Source organism: Pollachius pollachius (genome assembly GCF_949987615.1).
Source record: "Pollachius pollachius genome assembly, chromosome: 9".
Classification (NCBI taxonomy): domain Eukaryota; kingdom Metazoa; phylum Chordata; class Actinopteri; order Gadiformes; family Gadidae; genus Pollachius; species Pollachius pollachius.
The window spans coordinates 7,062,446-7,078,366 of record NC_136942.1 but is presented as its reverse complement, the minus strand read 5'-3'; the positions used below and the strand labels follow the sequence as shown (position 1 = coordinate 7,078,366).

Genomic DNA, 15,921 nt, shown 5'->3' with positions numbered 1-15,921 from the left:
TCTTTTTTCCCTGGCTGACGGTTCTTTCTCGGTTCTGTCTCACGGTTCTGTCTCACGGTTCTGTCTCACGGTTCTGTCCCACGGTTCCGTCTCTCGGTTCCGTCTTGGTTCGGTTTCAGTTCTGTCTCGCTTCCGTCCCGCTGTTGTCCCACACGGTTCTGTCTCACGGTTCCGTCTCTCGGTTCTGTCTCGGTTCCGTCCTTCTGTTCTCCCTCACGGTTCTGTCACGGTTCTACGCTCGGTTCTGTCTCAAGGTTCTCCTTCTTGGTTCTCCCTCACGGTTCTGTTGGGTTCTACCCCCAGCGGACGGCTTCGGGCCGGTGTTCGAGGAGCAGCCGGTGAACACAATCTACCCCGAGGAATCCCCCGAGGCGCGGATCACCATGCACTGCCGGGCCCGGGCCAGCCCGTCCACCACCTACAGGTAACGGACCTCCCCCTCACGTCCACACTCCCGTTAATTCCGTTTTTTTTTTTACCTGAACACAACTTTATACAATATCACCGGTTGTGAACTTGTCCGAGCTGAGTAGTTGCTTAATACAGACTTTGTATTTTGCGTCCACCGCGTGTGACATTTGCTATTGCATGTGCGAGCCAAGCACAACCTCCCTTCCCCCTGCCCCCCCAACATAATTGTACCCCCACAACTGAAGCAACAAGCCACAACCCCCCCCCCCCCCAGAGCTGTAAGGAGAGAGAGCGCAAAGGAAAAGCAGGTGGGAAGAATATCTTATTTTTCTTGAATGTCCCCTCACTCTCTGCCCCAACCCGCCTTTCATTTCTCTGCCATTGAGAAGTTTGGAGGGTCATGCGCCTGTGATTTGCAGGCAAGATGGATTCCCAGAACCAATCACAGAAGAAATGCCCTGATGGGTCAGAAATGCGCTGGGAGCACTCTGAAATCTATAATGTTCTCCTGCAGAGGCCGGCACGGTCACCTCCAAGCACTTTTCCTCACGGCGCATTTCACTCACTAATTGCTGACGAATGGCTATGCCATTGCTCTTAATATCACACTTGAATAATAGTCCTCAAATCTGAGCCTACATCGCCTTAAAGAGCAGGTAGTGGTTAGGCAATCATACTCAAGGATGCCTGCAGGTAGACTTTGTGCTCTGAGAATGAACCTTGATGGACCACCAAATTGTAAATGGGTTTTTGGAGTGCTGTGTTTGTGTGCAAGCAGAGTGGAATCTATATGTTTTTCGAGATTCAAAGCCCCAACCCCTTTTTACACACAGTCAGCTCCTATGCGTTTTGCCCCGTTCACACTGGACTGAGTTCTGCCTTCAGGGATCCTGTGTAATTGAGAGCACTCGGGCGGTGTATTAGAGACGTAAATGTTCATTAAACACACCTGAGCTACTTTGTCTATTCATGTTCATCCATTTTTATAATCCTCTGACGTTTGGCTCTCTTGATGTATTTCGTCATAGCGAAATACATCGCGGGCGGTTTATTAAATTGGTTGGGTTATTAAATTGGTTGGGTTGAATCGCGTCCCAAAAGTCTGTCAGAACGATCAATCGCAACCTCTGCCGCACTCAACAGGGAATGGGCTAGCGAATGTGTTTGTGTGAAACTGAAAATGAAGTAAGTCCATTTGAGGGAGAAACGAAAACATTCAACCATCTTGCCGGAGAGGGCATGAGACAGCATTTCAAACAGCATCGATCAACATTTATCAGCCAGAAATATGGTCGGTAAATTTCGGCAAACACATTCGTGAAATCATAAACACAAACGCATTTACACAGGATTATAATTAGACTCAACCCAAATCAAATCCCATGTTCCTATTGCAACTAGTCCAGTGTGAATAGGGCTGGAGACAGGTTTCTGCCTCACTTTATCGTCATTATGGCACCTCTGCAGCCTACTTTGCCTGACTCATATTCATAACATTATATAAGGTAGGTATTCTGTTTCCTCCCAGCTACCAACAGGTTAAAAGAGCCTAAATATCACATGCCAAGCCCGACCAAAACACAAGCGTCAACAGGACATGGCACGGTGGCCACACTCACAGACCTGCCAGAGGGTCCTCCGTCTCATTCCGCTGCTGTAAATTAGAAAGCATTTTGTGCCACTCCACTTCAATTTAGATGCAAATGTATGTAAATGAGGCTGACCCCTTGTCATTCGAATTGGTTACGGTGCCACTGAATTAAATTGTGGTGGGGGGGGGGGACGTCTGATCATAGTTGGTGTGGGGCCTGTTGACAGGAAGCATTAGTCATGTCTATTCTGACCAGCGGTGTCAACACTTCTAAATGCGCTTTACCCAACCCCCCGACCAAGATTAGATTAAGATGGGTTCCTTCGGGCCTGTCATTGAGCATTCAAGGAAGATATCTTTCTCTGGATTCCCTGGCAGTTTAGTTTGACACTCGATTGCTGAAAGGTGTTCAGAGTTGCGTAATGGCTGAGTGCTGATGAAAGTCCCAGCGCTCTGAGCTTATTCTTCATACAGGTGAAGACAGGCCCTTTGAAAATCATTCATTTTTTTCTTTGTAGGTTAAATGTGTCGAAATGGCCTGATAGTCATACTAAAAGGTGTGATTAGTTTACTGCTGGAACTTCTGATTTGCTGCCCAAGTACCCTTAGGTTAGACAATTCAAAACCTGGCACATTTCATGAGCATGGCTGGAACTCCAAAATGAAATGTCTTGCAGAGGGAATCAAACACTTAATTTAGAATTGTACACCAGGGACTGTAAACACTTCTTTAACCTGTTTATCTCCTGTTGTTCAAAGCAATTGTCGTCACGACGTCTCAGTGAAAGACAGATGTATTGACTTTCATTCGATTTCTCCAGATGGATGCTGGACGGAGTGGACATCGACGTCGGGGCGGATGACCACTACAGCGTGGTGGGAGGTAACCTGGTCATCAGAAACCCTGCCCGGGACAAGCACCTGGGGAAGTACTCGTGCATTGCCACCAACGAGTACGGCACCGTCATCAGTCAACAGGCCTCTGTACAGTTTGGATGTGAGTGATCCCTCTCCCCCTCCCTCTCCCTCCCTCCATCTTCCCCATCCCTCTGTCTTCACCTCCCTCTCTCTCCCTCTCCCTCCATCTTCCCCATCCCTCTGTCTTCACCTCCCTCTCTCTCCCTCTCCCTCCATCTTCCCCATCCCTCTGTCTTCACCTCCCTCTCTCTCCCTCTCCCTCCATCTTCCCCATCCCTCTGTCTTCACCTCCCTCTCTCTCCCTCTCCTTCTATCTTCCCCATCCCTCTCTGTCCAACCTCCTCTCTCTCCCTCCATCTCTGACCAATCCCTCTCTCTCCTACTCTCCCCATCTTCCCCATCCCTCTCTCTCCTACTCTCTCCATCTTCCCCATCCCTCTCTCTCCTACTCTCCCCATCTTCCCCATCCCTCTCTCTCCCACTCTCTCCATCTTCCCCATCCCTCTCTCTCCCACTCTCTCCATCTTCCCCATCCCTCTCTCTCCCACTCTCTCCATCTTCCCCATCCCTCTCTCTCCTACTCTCTCCATATTCCCCATCCCTCTCCCCATATTCCCCATCCCTCTCCCCATATTCCCCATCCCTCTCCCCATATATTCCCCATCCCTCCCCTCCGCTCCACCCCTTGTCAGCTCCGTCCTTCTCTGCTCTCCATCTTCTCCTCCAACCCTCGTTCCCTCAATCATCCCCTCACTCCGTCTGTCTTCCCCTTCCTCTCTCCATCCCTCACTCCTTCCTATGTCACCTCCTCTGCACTCCCTCATTATTCCAAAACCCTCCCTGCCGCTGTCCTTATTCACCTCCGATCCATTCCTCCAGCTTCCCCTTCCTCCCTCCCTTTCTACCTCCTCATCTCCATCGTGTTCTCTTGCATCATGCATGACTCTTATTTTCTTAAAGGGAGTTGGCCCATATTGCTTCCCCATCCTCCATGAATATTCACAGCGTCGGTAGCCATTGTGGAGATGTGGCATAGTTTCGGAAGCTTGTTTTGCACCGGGTCCAACTTCATAAAGCCTATGGTACATTTCTTTGGCAAAGAGTTACGACCCTCGAGTCTAGGGGATAGAGGGGCTTAGCATAAATCTGACTCAAACTGTACAGACACCGGGGTTTCACAATTAAACAAAGATTTGTTGGAATAAGAACAAATAGTGGTTACGAAAAATAGGGAGGAAGAATGAGGAAAATAATAAGACACAAGGTGACAATAGTGTGGCTTGCTTTGCAACCACACTAATAAGCATGAAGTTGGTCAGAGATGTCAGGGTGAGCCTGGGCCAAAAAAACAGGATTTACCTTCAAAAACATATCTTTCTAATTGCTCCACCTCCATGGTTCTTGCTCGACAAACACAAGACACAAATTGGGCCCCCAATGAAAGGCCCCTCACCCGTATGAGCTCCCTACAGAAATGACCGAAACTTGAGTAAAACTTTAAAACAAAAACCAAATAATGGCCAAAGTGCCAACAAACCACAGATGGTTAGGAAAGCAAAGGTAAGCTCAGAGGCTTTAGTGGGAGAGCATGAGAGACCCTACATGTGGAACCGATGAGGTTTCCGAGCAGGCAGCTTGGCTGTCATTGGTTAGCGTCCACAAATGAAAACAGACTCCAAACACAAATACAGGACAGTGAGAGGAAAACAAACTGGGGAAAACCAAAAATCCACAAATGCATAGCAACGTAACAGAATGAGAGACTATTTAATTCATATCAACTAGGAGATGGAGATGTTCCTATGTGACTTGTGAATGTGTGGTGATACTGAATTCTGATTGGCTGCTTACTTACTAACTTACTCACACTTCAATTCCCTTTGTTTCTTTGATTCTCTCTCTCTGTCTCTCCATCTCTCCCTCTCTCTGTCTCTCTATCTCTGTGTCTCTCTCGGTCTCTCACTCTCTATCTCTCACTGTCTCTTTCTCTGTCTCTGTCTCTCTCTCTGTCTCCGTCTCTGTCTCTCTCTATCTCTCTCTCTCTCTCTCTCTCTCTCTCTCTCTCTCTCGCTCTCTCTCTCTGTTTCTCTATCTCTATCCCTCCCTGTTTCTCTATCTATCTCTCTCTCTATCTCTCTCCAGATCTGGATTTCTTCTCCTCAGAGGAGAGAGAGGCGGTGTATGTGAAGGAGGGACAGGGAGCTGTTCTGCTGTGTGCTCCACCTCCTCACTTTCCAGGTATGTGTCATTGAAGTGCACTCTGCTGGCTTTCTTGTGTGTTTCCAAGCATTGAGAAGGCATCCCTTACCAATTTTTTGTCCTATAAAAGTCAATCAAACCATGCCCTCTACTGGCTCAATGCTGAACTGCCCCATGGAAAGGTCAAAAACAGTTACATAACTGGATAGGACATCAAATATTTACGTGTGTGCTTCTCAATTTGTTTTTTTCCTGAGATGTGTTATTCTAAAGCATGGGAGAGGGATACTTTTTTTATGCCATCTTTATTTTTAAATTGTGTGTGTACGCAGCATATGTTTATGTGTGTATATTGATATTCTCAATGTTTTATTATATTTAAATATTGATATTTAAGAAATAATAATCCACAGCAGCATACTAGTTTGGGTTTCATATATCAAAAAATAACTTGTTATATATCCAGCGTGAGTGGTATCTCACTACACAGTATCAGAGCTGTAGTAAAGCACTCTGGACTGTATTATTAAATTAGGGATACTACACACACACAGTATAACTTAATATTTAATACCCTTCAGACAGCAGATCCATGACAATAAATCCCCCAAACTGAAACCATGGTTACCTATTGCTGGTATTTCTCTGCGTTCTGCTCATCCACCTACGAATATCCTCTGGATATGTTCTTTAAGACCATCTGTATTATTTAAAGGTCAGTTCTCTGAATAACGCAAAACTGGCTCAGAATGTCGAATGGAGAAAGTACAAAACTCTCATTCACGTGTATTTAAAATGATTCATAAACCGTTCCCATCTTGCATTCATGTGTATTTTAAATGATTCGAAACCCTTCCTATCTCTCATTCACGTGCAATAAAAAATGATTCCCCCCCAAGTGCACCGATCCTCCTGAGCCTCGGACTCTCTGTCCCCTCGCCGTGATTGACAGCCTCCCGTCATTTGTCCCCTCCCCCCTCCCCTCCCCTCTAGCCGAGCTGTCGTTCAGATGGATGCTGAACGAGTTCCCCTTCTTCATCCCGCTGGACAAGCGGCGCTTCGTGTCCCAGACCACGGGCAACCTGTACATCTCCAAGGTGGACCGCTCGGACACGGGAAACTACTCCTGCTTCGTGTCCAGCCCCTCCATCTCCAAGAGCGTCTTCTCCAAGTTCATCCCCCTGGTGCCACTGGCTGAACGTAAATATGACTCTACAAAATACTCCACAAAACCCACCATTACGGGATGCATTTTGAACACGCTAGTCAAACCACCCCCCTCTTCCAACCCTGATCTCTTTGTGTTGTTGTTTTCTTTTAATATTTAACGATGCTGAATGGTGTTGGTGTGTTCCCCTGAACACTAACTCTCACTGGGGGTCAATTGTAGAAATTGGTTTGTGGTGACGCTATTATGAGTAAGTCAATAGATGAAAGTGGTTAAATGTCCAAGTGGATGTTATCGTGCCTGTTTGTGTGTTACCACTTCTAATTGAGTTCTATACAAGACAACAGTGACGGCGAATCAATTAGGGTTAGATAGATACATTTACTATATTAAGTCCCTTTCAGTTTCAGCCTTTGACTGGATTATGATAGAGGTTTAGAGTGGGAAGTGGTTTAGCCCACTTTGGTGACTGCTTAAGATCCGATATATTGAAGGAATTTACTGTAAACATAATGTTGGACACGGAAACACTCTGATTTGGACGAAAACAAACACTTACACTTACATAAAACAAACACTGTTCCCCATTCCCATATTCGTCTTCAAAACCAGTGGTTTGAATGGACAGACTACCAATTCATCAATTACAAATTGTTGGTTTATTTTCTTAGAATAATAACATAATAACATGTCTATGTTGGGCATTAGCAGAATAAACCCAATAGGACAGATTTGTCACAATAATTGCAGGTTATAGTTTGGATCTTTTGTATTTGCCTCACTGGTTTTCCCTCCAAAAATATAGGTTTCTATCCACAGAAACCATAAATGAAATCCTCTATTAACAAGTGGGATTTAAAACCACAGGGTTGTGCATTTGATCCATTTATATAGTTCCATTCACATAATAAGATATAGAAAATTCATCCTTGTTAAAGTTTTAACAAAAACTCACTTTGGAAATGTTCGAGAACTCTGAAAGGCCAGGATTGTGTTTGAAACGTAGCAAGACCCGAACACAGCGAAGCTCAAGTTTGCAGCGGTTCGAGATCGGAAGCTGAGCTCTCCCTGCATCCTTGTCTTCACACCGGAGGTACATTGAATCCCACGTGGAAAGTGTCAAGAACGGAGGCGGAAAAAATCGACCCCGCGCCGGATAAAAGGGCTCCACACTCGAGATTCGCTCTGACTCAGCCTGCGCTGTGGAAGTGATCGGTGACTGATGATCCGCATGATGAAAGCGGATGTGCTTTATACTTTAGTTTTGCTGTGGTGAGGCAGTCAAGATGTCGAAAATATGCGTGACCAAATGATTCAAAAGTAAAGGGACACAAAGATGCCACACAAAATGAAAAGAAGAAGCAAGTAAAAAACCAACACTGCCTAATGTTTGGTAATTGGAGATCAGGCGACACTTGGCCTCTGTGTCAAGTCCTATGGAGCCCGACCGTACATAGTTCAATGGATGTTTATCTCCCATATATATAGATATAAAAGATGATATGATATACTTCTTATTGTTATAATTACCTGTATTTATTTATTTTACCTCTTTGTATCAACATCTTGCTGTACTACATAGTGAAAAATAGGGTTTTCACTTAGGCCACAGGGATATGATAATATGGTTATAATATAGTAATGCTATGACTATAATATTGTTTTCCCTCCACACTTTTGGACTTGATTTCGGTTTGCTAGCTCATAACAAAGATAGAGTTGAGTCTTACTTTATGCTGACCTATTAGCCCCCTTTGCCACAGAGGGAACCAAATCATATTCCGGTGGTAAGCTAAGCTTTCAGGGAAAGTCCCTTGCAAAATAACCTTTGAGGATTCTAATTAAATAGTTTGTTTTATTCCAAGTGCGGGTGAAAAAACCAGGACACATCTGTTTCCATGCTGTTATCGGGGAGCTAACCACATATTCTATGACTTGATTTTGTTTTGTTATGTTTTGTTTATTTAGGAGCCCGCCAAGCAGAGAGTGCACCACCTGTTGCAAGCATTTCCTAAATTAGTTTCACAGAGGGTACAATGCATGGATGCATGGAACAATTCACAGCCAAATATTTGATTAATAATTGGATCTAATGTGCAGTAAAATACATGGTCCTGTAAAATCACATTATCAGGCAAGGAAAGGGTCATCTTAGCAGCAAGGAATCAAAGTCATTGTAGTGGAGTCAGGAATGGAGTCTTGCATCAGACAAGAGTCTCTCTGGTACATTCAAGTGGTTTAAGTACTGCAGTGTACACTCACCAGACAGGAGAGCTAGCCCCTGGCTAAACGCATCTCTGCAGTGCCATTGTGTGATCGTGGGAGTGAACCGTGTCTTTGCAGGCGTGCGTGTCCATCTATATTCGGCTCCTTCCTGTGTGTGTCGTGTCCCTGTTTGTGTCTTTCTGCATCAGCGTGGAAAGATTTCTCAAGAAAACTGACCTCAGCGCAGACACCAGCTCTCTTGATAAACTAAGCGTTGCATCGTTAAAAGCGTTTCCCATTTCTTCTTGTTATGTCAATATAATCAGTGTTTCCTGTTTATATGATTATAAATTGTTCCCATGCTGTGTTAATTTCAACAAACCCCACCTGAGATCTAAAGTATATTATGACCCTGACTCCGCCACCACCACTGACTGACCTCAGCCATCCAGGTGAGTCACCTCACATCTGCTCACGGCTGTTTCGCTCTCTCTTCCAGGTCCAATCCGGAAGTACCCCGCCGACATCAACGTGAAGTTCCCAGACACCACGGCCCTGCTTGGACAGAACATCACCTTGGAGTGCTTTGCGTTGGGGAAGTACGTACCGCTGTCAGGGCTGGGGATAAGTAGGTCTGAACTCACTCCGACAACTTTGGACTCAGTATTGAGTCACTCGGCGGAAACTTCAATCTGAAGAGATGAACAGGGGATTTGCAAGGATACAGGTTATTCAAGAGCAGCTGGAGGCTCTGGGGTCTGCAGGTAGACGGCAGACATGGGAGTTCGAACCGAGAACATTCCTGCCAAGGAACACCCTAACCACCTGCAGACTATCCTGGCCCTGTAACGGAACTAAGAAACTTTCATCACGTATGCGTCAGACAGGGGATTCAGTTACCATACATACGGACGAGCGCACCCTATTGCCATGCACACACACACACATACACAGGAGTTAGCGATGAAAGTGGGGGGTGGGGGGGAGGGGAAGGCTGCTGGATAAGAGAGGAAGCTGTGACGAGTCAGTGATGACAAAGGCTTATCACCACCTCCCCCGTCCCCCCTCTCAGTCCAATTCCAGAAATCCGCTGGAAGAAGGAGAACGGCGAACTGCCCCCGAACCACGAGGTGAGCATGGTGGGGGCCCACCTCCACCTGTTCAACGTGCAGTTTGAGGACGCCGGGAGCTACACCTGCGAGGCCCGCAACTCCAAGGGGAAGGACCACCACACCGCCCGCATCTCCGTGGAAGGTGGGGTGGAGCTGCTCAGGTTCTGCTGCTGTGATTCCCGGGCTTACTTGTAAATTGCTTTGGATGAAAGCTGAGTGTAATGCGTGTGTGCGTGTGTGTTTGTGTGTCGAGGAAATACTATGTTTGTAGACCTTTCACAAAGTTCACTAGCCAATTAAAGACACCTTTTTTATCAGTCTGTTTGTTTAACCTTTGCAGGATTATTTACTTTATTTAATTGTAATTTCCGATGATCTGTAGCCTCGATTCGCAAGATCAGATATCGTTCAGCCATCGCTTGAAATTCAGTTTGTTTTTCCACACCAACGCACATTCACACACACACACACACACATTCACCTAGTAGCCTTGACGCGCTGTGTGTTGCAGCGTTCCCTGAGTGGCAGGAGCATATCAACAGCACGGAGAGGGACATCAACAGCAACTACACCATGTCCTGTGTGGCGAGCGGCAAACCCAGGCCTCACGTCCGCTGGCTGAAGAACGGCCACCCGGTCAGTTCAGCTCCCCTAACCCCAATATCATAGGATCCTCTCGTCTGCATAACCACAATCTTTGCCGGGTCCTTGAATTGTAATCTAATTTTGAATGTGATTTTTGTTTTTTTTACTTGAAAATGTAGGAAATGAGAACATAATATTTGTAGATCTGATGTATTGTCTATGTATTTAGACAAACCACACAGGAATTTCCTCAGGTCAAATTTGTGTAATAAATTCAAAACAGAGCTAAAGTATGCATCAATGAATATATAATCGTATCGACTTCTGAGCCATGTTTAAATGATGAGCCCCACAAGAGGGATCATCCAATGTGGATCTGCCAACCGTGGGGGTTGTCCAATCAGTTCTCTGCACCGCAGAGATCTCGTTGGACAACCCCCACGGTCAGACCTCTGCGTGACTTTACAGTACAACACTGTACGCGGCTGACAGGCTGTTGGCAACAAGGGCTCCCATAGGGCACAGTGTCAGATGGAAAGCGCCTGGGCTCTCTGATTGGTCGGGTGCCAGTGTACGGTGTGTTGCCTAACCCCCCTCCGTAGTACGGAGACCCCCAGAGTATAGGGACAGATGCTGGCGGTGGACTGAGAAGAGGGTTGGCCAGGTCGTTGTTTGATGTAGCTTGACTGCAGAAGGCGCCATTATGCATTAATGCCGTCTCTTGCGTGTCCAACGGTGACATTTTCACTTTGCAGTCGTCGCGCTCCTCCCCAGAGGTTTTTGGTTGTGGTGTTGGAGGTTCAGATAATTAAGAGGCTCATTCATTGGAACCTGCTTGTAAGAAGATGGTTTTTACAAGTGCTTTGGCTGTCGAAACGCAAGCGTCATACAAGGTCAAATATTCAGAGCTGTGTAAACAAATCAAATGAAATGTATATAAACATGCATTTAAATACATGAAAGCGAGCTGAGCTTCTTCTTCTTCTTCTTCTTCTTCTTCTTCTTCTTCTTCTACATTTAAAACAGTTCCATAAGAAAGGCATGGAGTTCAGCGGGCTGACAGTGGAGGACTCGGGCATGTACCAGTGCATCGCTGACAACCACCACGGCGTGCTGTACGCCAACGCGGAGCTGCGGGTGATCGGTGAGTCAGCCGCCCTCCGCCCAGACCTCGGCCAAACACATCCTGTTGAGAGATGAACTGCCCCTCACTCATTGAAACAGGCGCAGTAAAAATGTATATTTATATTAAAAAATATAATAACAAAGGTAGAAAAATATAGTCTTGCAGATATTCCTAAAGTCATCTCATATACAGATGTTGAAGCATTTGTCTCTCCTGTAAATCTAATGTCTACACTTAAATACATACATATATACATGCTGTACATACATGCATACTGTACATACCTACTGGACATACATACTGTACATTAATACATACAGACATATTGGCGAGCACCGCAGTACATTTTTATATGTATCGTGTACGCATTCTTACAAGGCCTCTGCGTACTACAGCGTATTGTGATGAATGTATCTCTGCTTGCCTTCTCCCAGTGTGCGCTCCGACGTTTGACCTCAGTCCAGTGAAGACTGTGCTGGCGGCCAAGAACAGCCGGGCGCTGATCGAATGTCGTCCGAAGGCGGCCCCGAAGCCCCACCTGTTCTGGAGCAAAGGCACAGAGCTGCTGTATAACTCCACCAGGTGGGCAGCTAATGAGAAAACTCCCATTTAGCTTGGTGCCGCTGGGCAATGCACAGGAGTAATGATCATGTTTATGGTATAGCAGTAAGTATTTTTATTGGAATCTGGGGTTTCCACGTTATCTCTCGATTCCACCCTGTCCATCTGTTCTGTGGATAGGAACTTTATATTTTATTATTTGTGTTTGTGTGTGTGTGTGTGTGTGTTTATGTGTGTTGACATTATACACCTAATTTAAGACACACAATACAGTAGCCTTCAAACACAAGGCTGTTCATAGTACTCTACAATGGCAGGACTCCTATTTGAAAAACGGACAATCAATACAAATACTTTTTATCCAGTAAGGCCGATGTAAGCTTTGGCCTTTTTTGGTTCCATTTAAGAGCTAGCCTTTAAAGGTTAAAGTATCGGTAACATTTGCGGAAATTCACCATTCAAAAAATCTCAACAACATCAGCTCATACATTCATGGCACACTGTGCTTTCCACAGTGTTGTTTTTAACCGAAACAACAGTTCAGGCTGACCAAGCTGTTCTGAAAACTAGATCAATCTTTAGTTGAACCAACAGTGGAGTGTCTGTGGCATAGACTGTATTAAAAGTCTGGGGGATTTGTCTTTGGCTACTTTAATACCCCCGGTCTACTTGTGGTGTTGACACAGCAGATGACCTTCAGCAAAATGTCCAACCCAAACCTTCTCCTGAATATATTTAATTTGCAGCAAATCAGTGATTGAAGTGCTGTGACCTGAGTTGAAGAGCCCTCTGGAGGTCATTCAGCCACACAGGCTCAAGGATGTTTGTTGTCCTTACTGACGAACCCAAGGATAGAGACACACTGACATGCCAAGCACGGAGTTGGACGAACTCAGGCGCATACACGCAGGCCTGCACACACGCATACACACACACTGACACACAGAAACACACACACGCACACACACAGAAACAAACACACACAGACACAGACATGTGCGTGCACACTTATATACACACACACTTGCCACTCACTCAGTCACTGACTGACTGACTGACTCAGACACATGCGCAAACACACACACACACAGACACACACACAGACACACACACACAGACACAGAACCAACACACAAGAGCTCCAGAGATACTTTCGGAGAGAAGGGGGCTCAGGCAGAATAATTACCATGCAACATTTGGCCCCCTACTGCTCTGAGGGGCCGCTGTCTGTCTGGAAGAGACCCTGGCAGAACTCATCACTGCGTGTGTTTGTCGCCTGATCTGAATAACTAAATAGATGGTAATGAAGGAGACAAGACTGGCTGTGCTCTGTGGTTTAACTCGTGGTTTGTTAATGCTCATTTATTTAAAACTACTGATGGAAATTTAAAAATGTTTTGCTTTTGGAGAGAGGCGTTAAACGGCACTCTCACACCGTGATTCTCACGGCCCTCACACATTAGATGTTTGACCTCATCATTGTGTGCTGAATATTTCATATCATAAGGCAGAATACTCCTTCTCTTTGTGTGTTCTGGGTGTGTTGTAGGGCTGAACGATTTGGGGAAATAATCTAATTGCGATTATTTGGACCAATATTGCGATTGCGATTTAATGTGTGATTTTTATAATTTATTAAGTTCCTTATGTTGTGTGTTATTCACAAAAAAATAAATAAATCATTCTTTAGTATGACCAACACAACATTGGAAGCAGTCAACATAAAAACTGTTCTTTCCTTTAGGCCAGGCCGATGTGTTGAGATTAATTTATATTATAAACGTCTCTATTTAACTATTGAATTGTAAAATAAAATTAAATGAATCGTACTGATTTCCAGTCAGTAACGGTAACAAATCACTTCTTTTTTTATATATATATATATATTACATCACGATTTTGATTTGAATTCGATTAATTGGTCAGCCCTAGTGTGTTGTGTTGCTTGGTTAATGATTGTGGTTCTCCGGTCCCCAGGCTGAGGATCTGGGAGGACGGGACCCTGGAGATACTGAACGTGTCGCAGGACGACGAGGGGAGTTACACCTGCTTCGCTGAGAACGACCAGGGCAAGGACAACAGCACGGGATCCCTCACCGTCACAGGTCAGCTGTCAGTCAAAGCAATCAGGCGTTTAATGCTTTGTTGGGGCCATGGACTGCTGCTACCGAAGCTTGGTTAGGCAATTCGGAGAGGCACGCCAGAGTAGGCTAGATTTTGATTTTGAAGTATTCAACTGAAAGAATCCCGTCCCTCCCTTCAGGCCTCCGAAATCACTAGACTAGCTCGCTAGACAATATGTCTGGCTAATCATGTGGGAGACTCCACTCGTGCACAATGAGTGAATGGGCAGAGTGTGTGCAGGTAGCCGGGTAAATAGAGACAGGTAGGCAATGCAATCATTTTATTCGGGCTGAATTAAATGAAATCACAGGCTTATCTGCGGGCCTGCGATAGCAACAGATGCCGGATTTTTTTTTTGTCTGAGCACTCGAGTTATTGATTGCTGTCTGGATGTGAATAGACTTTCAACGAGGATGACCAAAAAACATTCTCCAAAATAAATTGCCTACCCTAGCTTTACGTCTGACTCATACACTCATCAAGCTGATAATACCATTCAGTTTTATCTTAACATTCAGTCTGTTTTTTTTTGTTGCTACATTTTGTTATAATTTATTTGCTATTTGTGTTATTACTTTGTTTTATTCTGATTTAGGCCAGATCGAGAATGCACCAGCAGCAAATAAATTTGACCTCCCTGCTATTTCTAACATAGCTAGCAGATAAAAAAAAATGGTATTGCGGTCTTGGTTCTCGCTTCCTCCTACCGTGTGAGCTAATAGCGTTAGCTTAGCTTCCAATGTCAATGCCCGCGTCGCCATAGCGTCCCGACCTTCACCTGTCAACGATAGCCGAGTTATGAGAGCAGTGTCATTCACTAAAAAGGGTTAGCACAATTGGCAAAGTTGACAATTTGGTCCTTGTGCCAGAATCTTTAGATTAAAAATGGACATTAATTACACCTTGGTTAATAGAAGATGACAGAATGTTTAAGGGATTGGGGTTTTAAGTGTGAAATGCTGTCATGTTTTGCTATTCAGATTTATATATGTACCTTGGACCGTAGCGTCTAGGAACGGACCTGGATTTATGGCTCCACTCTGCCCTCTTCTGGCCATAAGTGCACATTACGTGTGTCCAAATCCTCCTATCCATGCTATTAAAGCCTACACAGACACAGCACAATAACCATTTTCTCTTCCATTTGGAAATAATTGCAGTGTATTTATTGGCCTCCTTTCTGATCTTCCACCCCCTCCCCCCTCTCTGGTTCCTGTGTGTGTCCGCAGACCAAACCAAGATCACCTTGGCTCCCTCCAACGCTGACGTCACGGTGGGGGAGGGCACACGCATGCAGTGCGCCGCGTCCCACGACACCTCATTGGAGATCGCCTTCGTCTGGTCCCTGAACGGCCGAGTCATCGACCTATCGGAGGACAGCCGGCATTTTGAACGCACCTCGGTGAGCTGTCACTGTGGTCAGGCGTTTTTTGGTGGGGGTTTTATATTAGTTTTTACAATGGACTGTGAAAGATTTTCACTTGACAGTTTACTTTGACCCCGACCACAGAATAATGTGGAACAACGCTGCAGCTTGGGTCTGAGGGCCTTCCAGGTCAAATTATACAATTATGAATATTTGGGGTTGTGTCTGTGGTCATTTTGTATGGGAAATGGGAAAAGCAGAGATCTTTAGATAATTTTTTTAACATAAAGTAACATGCCAAGCTTAGAATAGAAATGTGGACAACGGACAAAGCTAATAAAACCATTGCAGATATTGTGTATTTTTTTTGTACATTCTTATAATGGCTAACCATTAGCTTTTCTGCTTTACCACTTTATCCAGTGGTCAAATACCATCATAAATCACACCATGTCATAATTCTGACCAATGAGTTATCTTTTGGGTCATGTGAATGAGAAGGCACCTTAGATGGGAGACACTGTACGAGTGATCTAGGACGTCATGTTGCAGCTC

At 45.2% G+C, this 15,921-nt stretch overlaps 1 protein-coding gene across 3 annotated transcripts in view; it reads left to right on the top strand.

Moving 5' to 3' along the window:
• Positions 1–15,921, top strand: part of cntn1a (contactin 1a) — a 67,577-nt gene that overhangs the window by 39,201 nt on the left and 12,455 nt on the right. For all 3 annotated transcript variants that reach the window (XM_079744083.1, XM_079744084.1, XM_079744085.1), the window contains exons 4-14: positions 304–424; positions 2,824–2,999; positions 5,063–5,158; positions 6,113–6,319; positions 8,992–9,091; positions 9,565–9,746; positions 10,116–10,240; positions 11,216–11,333; positions 11,750–11,897; positions 13,854–13,981; positions 15,230–15,402. In XM_079744083.1, the coding sequence (XP_079600209.1) occupies positions 304–424; positions 2,824–2,999; positions 5,063–5,158; positions 6,113–6,319; positions 8,992–9,091; positions 9,565–9,746; positions 10,116–10,240; positions 11,216–11,333; positions 11,750–11,897; positions 13,854–13,981; positions 15,230–15,402 (1,574 nt within the window). The remainder of the gene's footprint in view (positions 1–303; positions 425–2,823; positions 3,000–5,062; positions 5,159–6,112; positions 6,320–8,991; positions 9,092–9,564; positions 9,747–10,115; positions 10,241–11,215; positions 11,334–11,749; positions 11,898–13,853; positions 13,982–15,229; positions 15,403–15,921) is intronic.